General features: G+C 41.7%; 1 protein-coding gene across 1 annotated transcript; it reads left to right on the top strand.

Moving 5' to 3' along the window:
- The first annotated feature begins 7704 nt into the window (after positions 1-7704).
- LOC103699436 (receptor kinase-like protein Xa21) lies at positions 7705-11617 on the top strand. The gene is made up of 2 exons (XM_008781455.4): positions 7705-10649; positions 10926-11617. The coding sequence occupies exons 1-2, from the start codon at positions 7745-7747 to the stop codon at positions 11300-11302; spliced, it is 3282 nt and encodes a 1093-aa protein (XP_008779677.2). The 5' UTR covers positions 7705-7744; the 3' UTR covers positions 11303-11617.
- The last annotated feature ends 3325 nt before the right edge of the window (positions 11618-14942 follow it).

Raw genomic sequence — 14942 nt, 5'->3', positions numbered from 1 at the left:
TGACATGGGTGTCCGGAATTCAAAACACAAGAACAGCTTTTCTACTCCACAGTATCGGGAACCTCATATACTAGAACATTTTGTTTAAATATTTGAGCAACAACTTATCGAATGCATCCATTTGGAATGAGTTTGGGAATATCTAAGCATGAATCACCTCTCTGTTTTCTATACCTGCTGAATTGTTGGGGCATGTGCAACTCAGTGATGATGGATTTATCTTTCAATAGTCCTTCAAGAATAATTCCTCAAGCTCTTGCCTGGGCTAACAGTTTTCTCATCGTCCTGCGTGGCCCATAATTGCTTAAAAGATCCAATCCCAGTAGGAAGCGGGTCCTTTAGCTTCCCGATCACATGCTTTGGACAATGCGGGCAATATTTCTTCTTCTGTAACTCAATTGAGGGTCCTGCCTCCCCTCCAGCCGCATTAAGCATGGATCGTGAGGCAGTGATGCAAGAGGATGAAAATTCCATCATAGGATTGGCAATTGTCATGGGGGCTATAGTTGGCTTTGTGGCAATAAATATCTAAAACATGATTAGATGGAATACTTTTAGGATACAGGAGAGGTTGAGAAACTTGGAGGGCTTTTATTTTGGTTTTATGATACAAGAGAGTTTGAGAAAATTGGAGTACTTTATTTTGGTTTGGTTCTTTGGAAGCACCATAGTTTTAATTCTCCAACTTTGTGTTATTCGATACATTATTAAACACCTCTATAATGCAAGTGTCGTGATGGATGCAATTTTGATTATTAAAACACCTCTATAACAAAGTCGGTGCGGTCGGACAATTTACAGGCGTAGTGGTGGAGGCTGTAGGATTTGGGAGTCGGACAACTTATAGTTTTATTATACCCATTCCACACAAGTTGCTCGGTCACAAGTAGGGCGAGGTCCAAGTTTGGAAAAATCTAGGACTAACCCTAGACCCAGGTTTTTTTCCTCACCCTGCCCAAGGATCATGTTGGGTCCTATCAAAGTTTTCAAGTCGAGTTCGGTAGCATTCGCACTTTGAGCTGGGATTCTCGCTGTTGGACTGGAGAGGTGGCATTTTTTGCTATGGTGGGTCCCCCCCTCACTCACGGTTGTTGTGGCATACAAGGACGGTTGTAATTAGTAAATAGGCCCTCTCTAGTCCATCAATGGAATGGAGAGGATCTGAATTCTGTACTTTAATAAAAAATTATTAATAAAACATCCAATACTTCAAAAATTAAATTATAAGAAGCACTTGATAGTTCATTATATGACAGAAATTGGCAAAAAAAAATTCAAATACACTTAATCCAAAGTTAAGTACAAACACCATAACATGTTTAATGTGATTAGTTTGATCCTTTATACTTTATTGAGCTGTAGTATTAAGTTTCATATTGGGTCTAAAAATCTCAAAACTAGATCTCACCCGAAATTTTCAATGAATTCGGCTTCAGATCCATACCAACCCATTCACGATGGGTCAATGTTGCGTTCATATCAAGGTTGGGTCAAGGCTGTCTCAGAAATCAAGTTTGCAGGTTGGAGTGACCGACCAGTACCCTAGCCACAAGCCAGCCATATATTTGAAATGGGTCCTAGCGTACTTGAACTCTTTATTTTCCTAGGAAAAATCTCTTCCTACTTTTGTCTGGATTGAAGATTTGTGGGATAGAAACTTATTTTCAGATCTCTTGTTGGGATGCACCTTATTTTTTTAATCCTTGAACTATGCAGAGAACAAGACACGAGCATATATGAGATGAGAAAGTATGACTAGTGAAGATTATTAGGCCTAACAAAACTAACTAGGCTTCGCCTAATCTTTCTTAATAATAAAGAAGAGCAAGTGCATTTAAGTGCATATAAAATAGGTATAAGTATAAAAAAAGCAAGCATATAGTATTTTATATATATATATATATATATATATATATATATATTTGGCCCCAATTGTCACTTTACCCACCTATATCAGGTAACTTCTCCTCTGTCCTATTATTGCTTTAAATTTTTTTTTAACATTGAGGACAATGTTAGATTTAGGTTGGGGGGTGATGAGAATATTTTTGATTTTTCTACCTAAAATAAAAAAAAGAGATTTAAAATTGAGATATTTTTGATTTTTTTTAAAAAAAGATTTTTTTTAAAAAAAAAGAGAAGGGATTTCAAATTTTTAACTCAAGATCTAATCTTTTTGGCTGTACAAACTAGGAATTGCTTTGACAATAGCTTTGAGTTAAGGAATATGATAGCAGTTCTAGCTTGAGTTTTCGTCCCACCTATCTTCTGCTAACATGATACAAGATGATTTAGCACCTACACGTAAGCACATGAATAGTGGGGTATGTAAACTTACAACTAATATGAATACTTATAATCTTTGAGATAATTTAAAGTTATATGCGTGATGAACACCCTAATCAAAAAAAAAGATAAAATAAATTAATATAATGAGTTTATTTTAAGTCTTCTCACTGAGTAACCGGGCCTCTTGCCTGGCAAGCAGCGAGTGTTCGCGTAAAAAGGTGAGGATGATTGAGATTAAACTCTGAGTGGCTAATTTGGCCTTGAAGCCTAGTTAACTTGAGTTATTAAGCCTGTTAGGGTGTCTTTACACCTAGTGCCCTGAGCCATCTGGATCGGGAGTCATTGGCCTAACACTCGCTACATGGGTTAGCTAGAAAGCTTAATAAGGCTAGATATTGCACAAGTCATTCTTCTTAGTATTCAGTAAAAAAAAATATAATATATATATATATAAATTAAAAAAAAAAGAATCAGGGGTGTTCATTACTATTTAACTCTAGAAAGTCTTGAAAATTGGAGTGATCATGTTGGAAGTAAGTGAAAGCCACTCATTTATATGATACTATCTTGCACCTCACTACATTCTTGACTTGTTAGCAGATAGATGGGGTATAATGGAACTTGAGTTAGAGTCTGCTTAATTATGATAGCAATAAGTCTTTATTGTCCTTGAAATTCTAAGTTCATACAGTAATACTTGTTCAAATTTCGAGTTAAAAATTGAAAATCCCTGACTGATGAAGTTTGTGGGTAACTTCACTGCAAACCCTCACGAGACAACACTCGTCCACTAGGGTAACCTAGGGGTTTAACGGCTTGTTGCACGTGCTAAGTGCAATCGTAATGCTCTACGAAAGTGAGTATTTATCTTAGTATATTTATATAATAAATAACACTTTTGCACTCTTATTTTATTTTATCATTTTCGCACGAAATTGCTAGAGACTAGCAATAAGCTAGTTGGGGGGTGTGATGAGAGCACAAAAGTGCAATCGTCGTACCATTGTAATTAGTATTATAGTTAATCTATAATGATAAAATTAATTAATTAACGTTGTATTTGTGTTTGAGTGCAAGGGAATCAAGAGACCCAATAACATTGGGTTTGAGCCCAATGCCCGGCAGCCCGAGCTCAACAAATTCCCCAGCTGCCATGCATGCATGAAATTCCGGCCGTCCACGCCATCAACGCAATCAAACCAAGCATCCCACTTCCCAAACCTGTTTCATCAGGTTCATCTCCATCCGTTGAGAACACACCCCAGCCAATCAACAGCCCGTACGGCCAGCTCGTTCCCCCCTGCATCGCGTCTCCCACTTGGGCCAAAGAAGGAAGTCCACAGCGCCCCCGAGCCCCAGCTTCTTCCTCCCGTCGATCACGACCCCGCCTCAGCACATCCCGAGAGCAGCTGCCATCCTCCCAACGCGTCTCCAGCCGTCTGCGACCCAATCCCAGCCTCAACCACGTCTTCTTCCTCCCGTCCATCAAGCACCTTTTCTTCAGCCTGTGATGCAGCACCATCTCCTTCCCGTGATCGCAGCATCCGGCGTCCGCCCTCTCCACGCCCGTTTCTCTTCCCAGCGGTCCCACAACATCCGCCTCTTCTCCCATCCGTATCCAGCTCCACGGATCAAGCCTCCGCGATCCATCCCAGCAAATCCTTCCGAGTTCCAGCTCCATTCCGTCGATCCCGCGGCCCCAAGTCCATGATCAACGTCCCAGCCGCCCGTGAAACACCTCATCTCGCCGTCCATGACACCTCCAAGCCTTCCTCCACGGCAGATCCACGTCATCCTCCCAGATTTCCAGCGATCCCGCGTGCATCAGCTCCCGATCCAGCCTCCTCCGCCCCTGCTTCCACCGTGATGCAGCCATGATCCCGCACACGACTGCAGAACGCGCCCTCCTCCTCTCCCGGGATCCATCGTTCTTTGGCGATCTATAAGAGGAGGGTGGGGAGCTTGGGAGGTGAGGGGTAGCCGGCGGGTCCAAGGAGGTGGTGGCCGGCGGGTCCAAGGAAGAAGAAGAAGGAAGGAGAGAGCTCGGTGGGGAAAAGAAGAACAGAGCAATCCTCTGTTTTTGGGAAAGAAAAGAGTAAAAAAATATTTTATGTTCTAACGGGAGGAAGAGGCTTTTTGTTTTATTTTTTTTATGTTATTTGCAAAAGAGAAGAAACATTAGGTTTCCAATCTCCATTTTTATTTGTAATGAATTTTCTTTTAAGCAAATCTATCATTTCTCTTTCATGCAATCCTTGTTCTAGGTTTAGTTAAATTTCTGTTTTCTTTATGCAATCATTTAATTTTTCTTTTTATGCAATACATCTAATTTTTCTTTATGAAATTTATGTTCTAGGCTTTTGATCTTCTCAGCACTGTTTTTCATCCCGTTTAATTTATGCCAAAGCTTTTCTTTGATTAGTTAAAAATATAAATGCTCTTTAAATTTAAGTACATGTCTTCTAGTTAATTTCAATTAAAAATAATTCTCTAATAGACTAGAGAATCATTCCACATCCTCAAAATAATGTTTTTCTTCCATCATTCAAAAGTCGATTTTGAATCCGAGTGAACGTTCTAATTTTTATGCAACTCCAACCGTCTTCCTGTGGATCGACCTCTTACAACCATTATTCTTCGAGTAGAAAAGGTAAGAGTAAATATATATATATATATATATATATATAAAGTATGCATATATGTATATATATATATGCACACGTGTGTGTGAGAGCGACTGAGTGAGTGAGAGAGAGAGAGAGAGAGAGAGAGAGATGATATTTAAATTAAATATGACTAAATCATTAATCTGTAGCGGAAAAAAAAAGGAAAGAGTTGAAGTTAAGTCAATTTCTGGATGTTGTCTGTTTATTAGCCTTCTTTTATCTTCCCTGCTACGAGGTCGTCCGTGTAAAACTTATATATCTTAATCAAAAATACCTCGGCGGCTTAAAATTTTCCCCCAAAAATTTACACGGTGTGTTAGCGCCATGTGATCCACCACTGAGCGGATGGATCAATGCAACCATGAGCCAACATGCACAGAAATAGAAATGGACAAAAAGAAAATGAGAGAGAAAAAGGAAGCAATGCATGCATAGATAAGATGAAAAAGGAGAGAAAAAAATCATTGGGCTGGATGCTTTGATCCAATGTAATAGGGAAAATATGGAACATCTTGACCTCAACCTGAACCAACCTCCTTGACCACAGTATTAACCGAGGTGAACAACCTCGGAGAAAAACGATGTGCCATTTTGCTCGTGCTAATAAATACTAGCAGTTATAGCGATAATGCATCCAATGCATGATCAACGTAATTGCCATCGCATGTTGCTCACGCGGGACGGTTACCATGTTGTTAAAGTGCTGCCAACCGTTACTTAACAGTTAAGGCACGTCGCACCAAATCAGGTAACATATCAGTATTCTACTGTAGAGAAAGTGGTGGCCGTGAGATCCTCAGATAAGCTAATTTGGAGACTTCTCTACAATTTTCTCCTTCCACACTAGCCGGGGATCCTCAGGTATCCCAACTAATTCGCCCATCTTTTTCTTGATAATTTGCTGCCTCCAAGTTGTCCATAGGCTAAAACCTTGCATGGTAAACTGGGTAGGTTGAGCCAACATTAAAACTGTTTCCAGATGCTGGCTGAAAAAGGGCAATTAAGGAATAAATGATCCAAAGATTCATCATCATTTTTTGCAGCGCACACAGATGGAAAGACCAATCAATTTTTTGTTTCAAAGTTTATCAACTGTACATAGTTTTCCGTAGGATAACACAATTTTTAACCTTTCAGGTAGATATGTTTTCCAGGCAAAAGATGGAACAAGAGATCAGTTGCCCCCATGTATCAAAATAGTATATGTGTCCTTGACAATGAAAATTCCATGCTTATTCCATCTACAAAAATTTCCATCAGGATATAGTATTGGATGGAAGTATTGCAGCATATTAAACAGTCCTGTAGATTCATGTCCCGATATAATTGAATTGCTGTTAGAATCTTTGAAGCCAAGGTCCCAAGGCAATTTTATGATATCTACTAGAGTTTGGAGTGTCTCATAACAAGGCACATAGAAGGCAAGCTTGCATTTGTCGTAACAAGGCATATAGAAGAGAAACTTGCGCAATTCATTATGTTGCTTTGTTCCACGCACTTAGAGGCTTATACAAAGTTCTCAAATGCAAGATATGCGTCTAATGGTTTTAAGTGTAATATAACTGGACAGGAAATTCTTGCCCAAAATGATCATTGCAATTTGAGTTGTAGAAGAAAGTACCACTAGATATCAATGGCGAACCCTTTTAGTGGGAATCTCACCTGTAGAAAAGCCTTTAGTAGTAGGATTGAAGTTGAATTTGCTTTTGATTTTTGGAAAGCTGCACCAATAGGAAATTCTCGTATTATTTGGATCTTGCAAATTATCTTGATAGGGAGATCGAGTGCTAGCTTCCAATAACTAGCTCCTCTATCATGGTTTAATTGTGAGCAGTGTAGAAATATCTATACTCTGTAATGCACAATTCACTTACAGAATTCATATTGGGAAAGCATTACGAGTATTGTTTCTGCACCTGTAGCAAACCTACTCTTAGCTGATCTAGATCCTCGATCAAGATACACCACATGATGATGATGGCTGTGTTAATAGCTATGCTACCTTCATTTTGAATTTCGTGCGGGCAGTCGTCGTTGTGGGAGACCGATATCAACGGCTCAAATCGTTGAAACGTAGGGAAGGGGGTAGCGTCCTTTGAGGTTCACAGCGTATATAACGTTAAAACAATAAAATATCAGCCGGTGAAATTGTTGAAAGCGACATATCTGACTCCGACGCGTGTCCAAGACGACAACGCTAATGTCCTTCTCAGGCTTAATCAAGTCCGCATTCAGATCATTCTCCACTTGTTTTAGTCTTCCTTTTATCTTTTCTGCTATGACTGAGATTTGCACTCATGTTGCACTGCTATGAGGTAGTCTTCCGTGGAAGACAAGCATATATTAGTCAAGGAGATTAGAGATTTCCACACTTGTTTGCACTGGCGTCAGCAAACAGTGGTCCAAGAAGTTTCGCGCGATGTGCCCTGGAAGACAGATACCATGTCTTGTTCATCGTCGGAACAAAAAAAAGTGCAACGCCTTCCACACGCTTGTTTCGATCGGGTGCTGCAACTTTCCAGTCAATACAGCTCAACCAGATGTTGATACAAGGTGAGTCGGTAACAAGCCTTGAAAGCCAATACGATGAAATTTACTTTTCTTTGTAATTATTTTTCTAGATAAATAATTTTCAAAAATTATCAGACTATCTCATAGTCTGACGTACCCCAACCAAATGAATCTTAAGTTTCTTCTCTGGAGACCCAACACCCAAGATAAGCCGGCACTAAATGGAGACTCCTCCAAATATCACCCAGCCAAGAAATCCCACTAGCTATAAAGCCTGCATGCTCTTGGAAGGTCATCCAAAGCCTCCACCAAGCTATATTGTTCATTGTTTTCCTTTCGACCTCCAAGTTGCGCACATGGGATATCTCTCCAACTCACAGAGGGCATGCTCTTGGTGGTCCTCTCTCATGCGTGCAACTCTTCTACTCTTGTGTCCTTTTGTGCTCTCATCTCCCCAATCTCCTGCTATTACCACCAGCACTGCAACCTCTTTGGTGGGGAACAACAGCAAAAACGTAAGCGACCACTTGGCTCTCATTTCATTCAAGTCCAATATATATGATGATCCATATGGGGCTCTGTCCTCTTGGGACAACAAGTCGCTTCATTTCTGCCAGTGGCAAGGCGTCACCTGTGGTGGTCATCACCCTGAAAGGGTCATTGCTCTGGACTTACCCTCCCTGGGCCTGTCCGGCACCTTATCACCATCCATAGCCAACCTCACCTTCCTCAGAAGACTGAGTCTCCAAGAGAACAAACTCGAAGGATCCATCCCTCAAGAGCTTGGCCATTTGCATCGACTGCGACTTCTCAACCTAAGCGTGAATTCTCTAGAAGGACAAATTCCATCCAGTCTTGGCTACTGCAGACATCTGAGTTGGATCGACTTACTCGGCAACAATCTCAACGGACAAGTGCCCCATGAGTTGGGATTACTTCCTCAGCTCATCGGCTTGATCCTCCGATCGAATAATCTTACGGGAGCCATGCCAACATCTTTGGCCAACCTCTCCTCTTTGGACAACCTCGACTTGTCGCACAACAGTATTACGGGCGGCATCCCACCTTGGCTAGGGAACCTGTCCTCTGTCACCATGCTTTTTCTTGGATTCAACCCTCTGTCAGGAGGCATTCCATCTTCATTATGCCGTCCATCCTCTCTTTCTATACTCGAAGTAGTAGCCAACCAGTTATCAGGCATGATTCCTCCCTGTCTCTACAATCTCTCGAGCATCCGTGTCTTCGATGTGGGGTTGAACAATCTCAGTGGGACCATCCCATCTGACATAGGTAGTACTCTTCCCCACCTCGAAAAGCTCTACATGCTCTACAATCAGCTCACTGGAATTATCCCTTCTTCATTATCTAATGCTTCTGGACTGTACAGCATTCAGTTCCAAATGAACAATTTCCATGGAAAAATCCCTCATAACCTTGGAACCTTACAGAACTTGTCAGTCCTGGCACTTTGGTGGAACCAACTAGTAGCCAAGGATGCCGATGATTGGAGCTTCCTCACTGCTCTAACCAACTGCAGCAAAATGACAGTACTACATATCGGCGAAAATTACCTCGCTGGTGTCTTACCCAACTCCATATCCAACCTCTCCACAGATATGCGGCTACTTTTGTTTGAGAATAACCAGATATCTGGAAGCCTGCCTTCAGATATAGGGAATCTGAAAAACCTGGCTGTACTTTACATGGATGCAAACCTTCTCACAGGTAATATTCCTGCCTCTCTTGGATATCTTAAAGCACTGCATCAGCTCGATATGTCTCTAAACTCTTTCTCCGGCCAAATTCCACCTTCACTGGGAAACATTAGTCAGTTGAATCAACTCTATCTGGAAGGAAACATATTGAATGGAACCATTCCAACCCACCTTGGAAACTGCAAGAACTTGCAGTCACTAGATCTCTCCCACAATCAGCTTACAGGCCCTATACCCATACAGATTCTTGGCCTATCTTCCCTATCTGAACTCCTAGACCTATCACACAACGTATTACATGGGTTCTTACCTTCAAAAATTGGCAACTTGACAAATGTCAATAACCTCAATGTTTCCGAGAACAGACTGTATGGCAAAATCCCTGATAGCATCGGCGAATGCGTGGTCCTCGCAAACCTTAATATGGGCGGTAATTTTTTTGAGGGGGTCATCCCGACATCGTTGGGCAATCTAAAAGGCCTTCAATTTCTGGACCTCTCAAGCAACAACCTGTCCGGGCGTATACCAGAATATCTCCAAAAGTTTCACTCACTCCAGTTTCTGAATCTCTCTTTCAACAACCTTGAAGGCGAGGTTCCGCTAGGTGGGGTCTTCGCAAATATGAGCACATTTTCACTTATTGGAAATCGAAATATCTGTGGTGGAATCCATGAACTGCACCTGTCACCCTGCCTCTCTACCCAACCCCATGGGAAAAAACACAAAGCTGCTATCTTGGTGGTGATCATCGCAGTTGCCAGTGGTGTTCTAGGTGTCACTTTGATTCTCTTCTTTGTGTTACTTTACCGAACTCGAAAGACAAGAATGAGACGTTCATCAATGGCAGCCATAAGAACAGAACATGTTAGAGTCTCATACGCCGAATTGGTCAGAGCAACTGATGGGTTCTCTTCAGCAAATCTGATTGGTGTTGGGAGTTTCGGTTCTGTATATAAAGGGGTCATGGATTGGGATGATATAAAGATGGTTGCTGTAAAGATACTGAACCTTCAGCAGCAGGGGGCTTCAAGGAGTTTCATAGCTGAATGTGAGGCCTTGAGAAGCATCCGACACCGGAACCTGGTCAAAATCATAACTGCATGCTCTAGTGTTGATTTTAGAGGTAATGATTTCAAAGCATTGGTTCTTGAATTTATGGAGAATGGAAGCTTGGAACGATGGCTGCATCCGGAAGCGAATGAGCAATGCCCGATGAGGAATTTGAATTTAGAACAGAGAGTGAGCATAGCCATCGACGTGGCTTCTGCACTGGATTACGTTCATCATCACATCCCAGTGCCAATCGTGCATTGTGATCTCAAGCCGAGCAATATTCTTCTGGACGGCGACATGACTGCCCGTGTAAGTGATTTCGGGCTGGCGAAGTTTCTTTCTGAATCTACTAATTCATTCTCCGTATCTGCTAGCTTGGCGGCGATAAAAGGATCGGTTGGATACATCGCTCCAGGTGAGACTCCATGCACAAATTTTTCTACTTCTCATTTTCTTCCTATGTAGGCTAATATAGACTAATAATGAACAGCTAAAGACAGATAGGCTAATCTGATTCATTCATTATAGTACAACATATTTCTACCTTTTGATTTGAATTTATGCTTCTAATATAATGTTTCGGTGGCATGGAGAAATGATCCACTTCTTTGATTTTGTTTTGTTTGTGGAGCGATTTATCTTGAATGTTTAACTATGTTTTTGCCGCTGTCTTTGTGCAAACATATATCAGAGTACGGTTTGGGAAGCCAAGTATCGACTCAAGGAGATATGTACAGCTATGGAATACTTCTCTTGGAGATGTTTACGGGAAGGAGACCCACTGATGAAGCCTTCAATGAGAGCCTAGATCTTCATCGATTTGTTGAGATGGCTTTTCCTACTCAAATTATGAACATCGTAGATCCGCAGTTGATACGAGAGGAAGAGTATGAAAGTATCGATGACATACAACAAAGGTGCGCTAAACAAGTCAGGATACAAGAGTGCTTAATTTCAGTGATCAACATTGGGCTACAATGTTCCAGCAAATTACCCAAAGAACGAATGCATCCGGGAGATATTGTTAAAAAAATGACTGCAGCGAGGCAGATACTTGGCAGGGTCTAAAGTCAGAGAGAATGGCCCACAAATAGTAGTAAGATATTATAAAGGCTTACGTAAACATACATTATATGTAGCTGCTGCTACATCCCTAGGCCGCTTGTTTTTGCTGTTGATTCCTGGGCTCATTCCCTTCGACCTGATTTCATTTTTTGGTTTTTGCTATTTGTCTGGGCGTTATTATTATTATTATTATTATTATTTTGGTCAAAACAGCATTTTATTTTCAATAAATCAAGATTGAACACATCCAGCTATTGTTTGAGGAGGCACTTTTTGGATTTGAAATGAGTCTTGTATTAATATACTGAGGTAGAAACCTAATTCATGGCGGTTCAAACCTCACTCACCGTTGGCTTTTGTTACTAATTTTCTTGCCCGACTTGTATACCATAGCTTTTTATTTAATATATTTATTGCAATTTTTCTTGTGTGTGACCTCAAAATTAAATTACAATTTAGGAAGGCAGTCAACCGCAAGCTCCCAATAACCATTATAAATGATGTAACCATAAAAGTCCACATGCAAGCAGATTTCAGCACTTTCTGGAGAAATATTTAATGGCAACGTATAAATATCTTTCAAAGTTAATGCATATTTGATATTGCCGTTGACACCTTGCCAACCTCCCATCTTGGTGGGACCGGAAGATTAATGAGGGTAGAATGACAACATTTTGAAAATTATGTAAATGAAAAGGATATGAAATATTCTATCCACATCGATTTCTTCATTGGCCAAATATGCCTTTGAATTATTTTTCCATACGATTTAAAAATTCATTAATTTCACAATGTATTTATAAATTATTTATTTCTTAATTCAAACATCTCAATGAATTACAAATTCAGTATGTTATTTGCAATATCCATCCCCAGCCCAGAATGTCATACGTGAATATATCAATAATTTTTACATCTAATCCATATTTTTATTTAATTTTATATTTATAATCTATATTTTAATATACAATTATTTGGTCTCTGTTCATATGTTTTGGCATTTTTTTTATTTCCTCTAACCAGAATCTTAATTTCCTGGCTGGTCCCAACACATTAATCTTCTCACTTTGCTACCAACGATCTTCCAAAGTCTTGACTCTAGAGGGTTTCAAACAAGTGGAGCTTTCTTCCACCTAAAAAAAGAAACTAAGCGATGTTCTCTGCACCACTCTAAGCACACAGACCTAAATACTTCTCTTGATTATGTCCATTTTCTTTTCCTTTTCACGCTCGTATTCCTTTTTTCCCCGCTTTTGCGTCGCGTAACCCCTATGCTTCTGCATGACCACTATATTAAGTGATTGGTAAAATAATTTTCCGGTTTGTCTTTTGTCTTTGCCTGCTATTGTTTGAGGGGGCCTCTTTGGATGCTCTACTATCACAAGGCCAAGAGATATCGGGATGAAATGTTCCATGGATTTGAAATGAGTCTTGTTATGGTTGAACAAGTCTTGTGTTTTCCTTGACGCATCGGAGAGGTCCCTTTCTACCTTCATCTTGCTTGCCATTTGTATATTTCTACCTCTTATTATGATACTATCTATCTTTTAATCCTTCGACTAGGTGGATAAAAAGAAACATGTGGGTATAAAATGTGTTGTGATTAATGGAAATGTTTAGTGTTAATTAACGTGATTACTTTTGTTTAATCTTTCTCAATAATAAAAAGTCTGTTAACTGTGTACGAAATCAATATAAGCATATATAAAGTAAGGCACACGTATAATTAAATATGAGAGACTGAAAGGTAACATTAAGTAAGACTACGTCATTAAGTAGGAGTCCAACTCATAATAAAATAAAAAAATAGAAAGATAGAAGAAAGAAAAGAGACTTGTAGTTACCTCTGTGATGTGTTCTGAATGGCATGGGCATGTCCCTATTGAACTATGATGCAATTATACTTGTCATGGTTGTAAAAACGGATGTTCCTATGCAGGAGGACTTTCCAATGCCCATGACTTCGAGAACAAACATCAACAGAGTAGTTGTGAGGACCCGTGCGGGCGTGTGTTTAGTCCCACATCGCTTATTACCTGGGTAGATCTTGGGTACTTATACAGGATCAAGAAATCCAAATAATACCTTCCGGCTAGCCATTTTGGGTGAGGTCCTGGGTTGTTACAAATGGTATCAGAGCAGACCCGGCCCATAACTTATGTGGACTAGGGAACACTGCAGCACGGATCTATTGGGGTTGACCACGGACCGATCGTGGTATTTGTGATTAGATTTGAATGGATTTGAACCCTTAGCCTGACGAGGACGTCAGGGCTTGAATGGGGGGAGTATGTGAGGACCCGTGCGGCCGTGTTTAGTCCCACATCGGTTATTCGCTGGGTAGATCTTGGGTACTTATACAGGATCAAGAAATCTAAACAATACCTTCTGGCTAGCCATTTTGGGTGAGGTCCTAGGTTGTTACAAACAAATAGTAACTCCCGGCTAGCTATTTTGGGTGAGATCCTGAATTGTTACAAATGGTATCAGAGCGGATCCAGCCCATAACCTATGTGGACTAGGAGACACTACAGCACGGATCTATTGAGGCTGACCACGAGCCAATTGTAGTGTTTGTGATTAGATTTCAATAGATATGAGAACCCTTAACCTGACGAGGACGTCAGGGCTTGAACGGAGGAAGTATGTAAGAACTCATGCGGGCGTGTGTTTAGTGTGAGATATGGACTGAAGTCGGCAGTCCCAGCCGACTTCAGTCCGACTCTTCTTTTGGGAAGAGCCGGAACAGAGGATCGCGATGGTGATCCTCTCCGGCTCCTCCGGGGACAAATGGGGCAAGGGCGCCGCGGGTATCCAGCGGCACCCCCCCTCCGGTCAAACCGCGGCCAATCACGGCCGCGGATCATGCTCGACCGCCGCGATTTTCGCGGCGGAGAGCTGTTACGAGAGGATGATAAAAAACCCCTCTTCCCCTTCCCAGTTCACCGCCGAGCCCCTCTCCTCCCTCTTCTCTTCCTCTCCTCCCTCTGTTCTTGCATCCCGAGTGACCGACGAGCTCTCCCGACCGAGTACCGTCCGGATCCCCCTCGCGGCCATTCCCTGTTCCGAGATCCATCCTCTCGGTTTCAAGCACCGCCGCCGCCGCCACTTGACACCGGACCGAGCCTCCCTCGACCGTCGGTGAGCCTCCCTCCTCTTTTGCCCTTGATTCCATGCCAAATAGCATGTTTTCCCTCTCTATTTTGATCCCAAACCGAGACCCCTCTCGATCTCTTCTTCCCTGTCAGCCACCCCAACGCCGCCGGCTGCCATGGCAGCTGGCTGGCCGTCGACCGAGGGTGGCCTCCGGCCACCCCGCCGCCCCCTTCCTCTTCCGCTCTCCCTCTCGGTTTTCCCCTACCGTGGGGCGGGGGTTGGGGAGGAAGAAGGCCCTTGCGGGCCGAACAGGGCCAAGCATGGGCCCTGTTCATCGTGGGCCCAACCTGGGCCCGGTTCACTATGGGCCCAACTTGGGTCTGGTTAGAAGAAACAAAAAAGAAAAAAAAAGAAAAAGAAAATCCGAAACCCGAAACCGAGAACCCGAAATCCGAAACTCAGTTCAGACTTAAAATCCGAAACCTGAAACCCGAAACTTGAAATCCAGAACCCGAAATCCGAATCCATTTGGCCAATAAATAGAATT

The sequence above is a fragment of the Phoenix dactylifera genome, chromosome 17, assembly GCF_009389715.1.
Source record: "Phoenix dactylifera cultivar Barhee BC4 chromosome 17, palm_55x_up_171113_PBpolish2nd_filt_p, whole genome shotgun sequence".
Classification (NCBI taxonomy): Eukaryota; Viridiplantae; Streptophyta; class Magnoliopsida; order Arecales; family Arecaceae; genus Phoenix; species Phoenix dactylifera.
This window is presented reverse-complemented; position numbering and strand designations above follow the sequence as displayed.

Coding starts and splice junctions, on each gene's coding strand:
- LOC103699436 (XM_008781455.4), top strand. CDS start 7,745: ATGCTCTTGGAAGGTCATCCAAAGCCTCCACCAAGCTATATTGTTCAT. Junction 10,650..10,925: donor GGTTGGATACATCGCTCCAG/GTGAGACTCCAT, acceptor AACATATATCAG/AGTACGGTTTGGGAAGCCAA.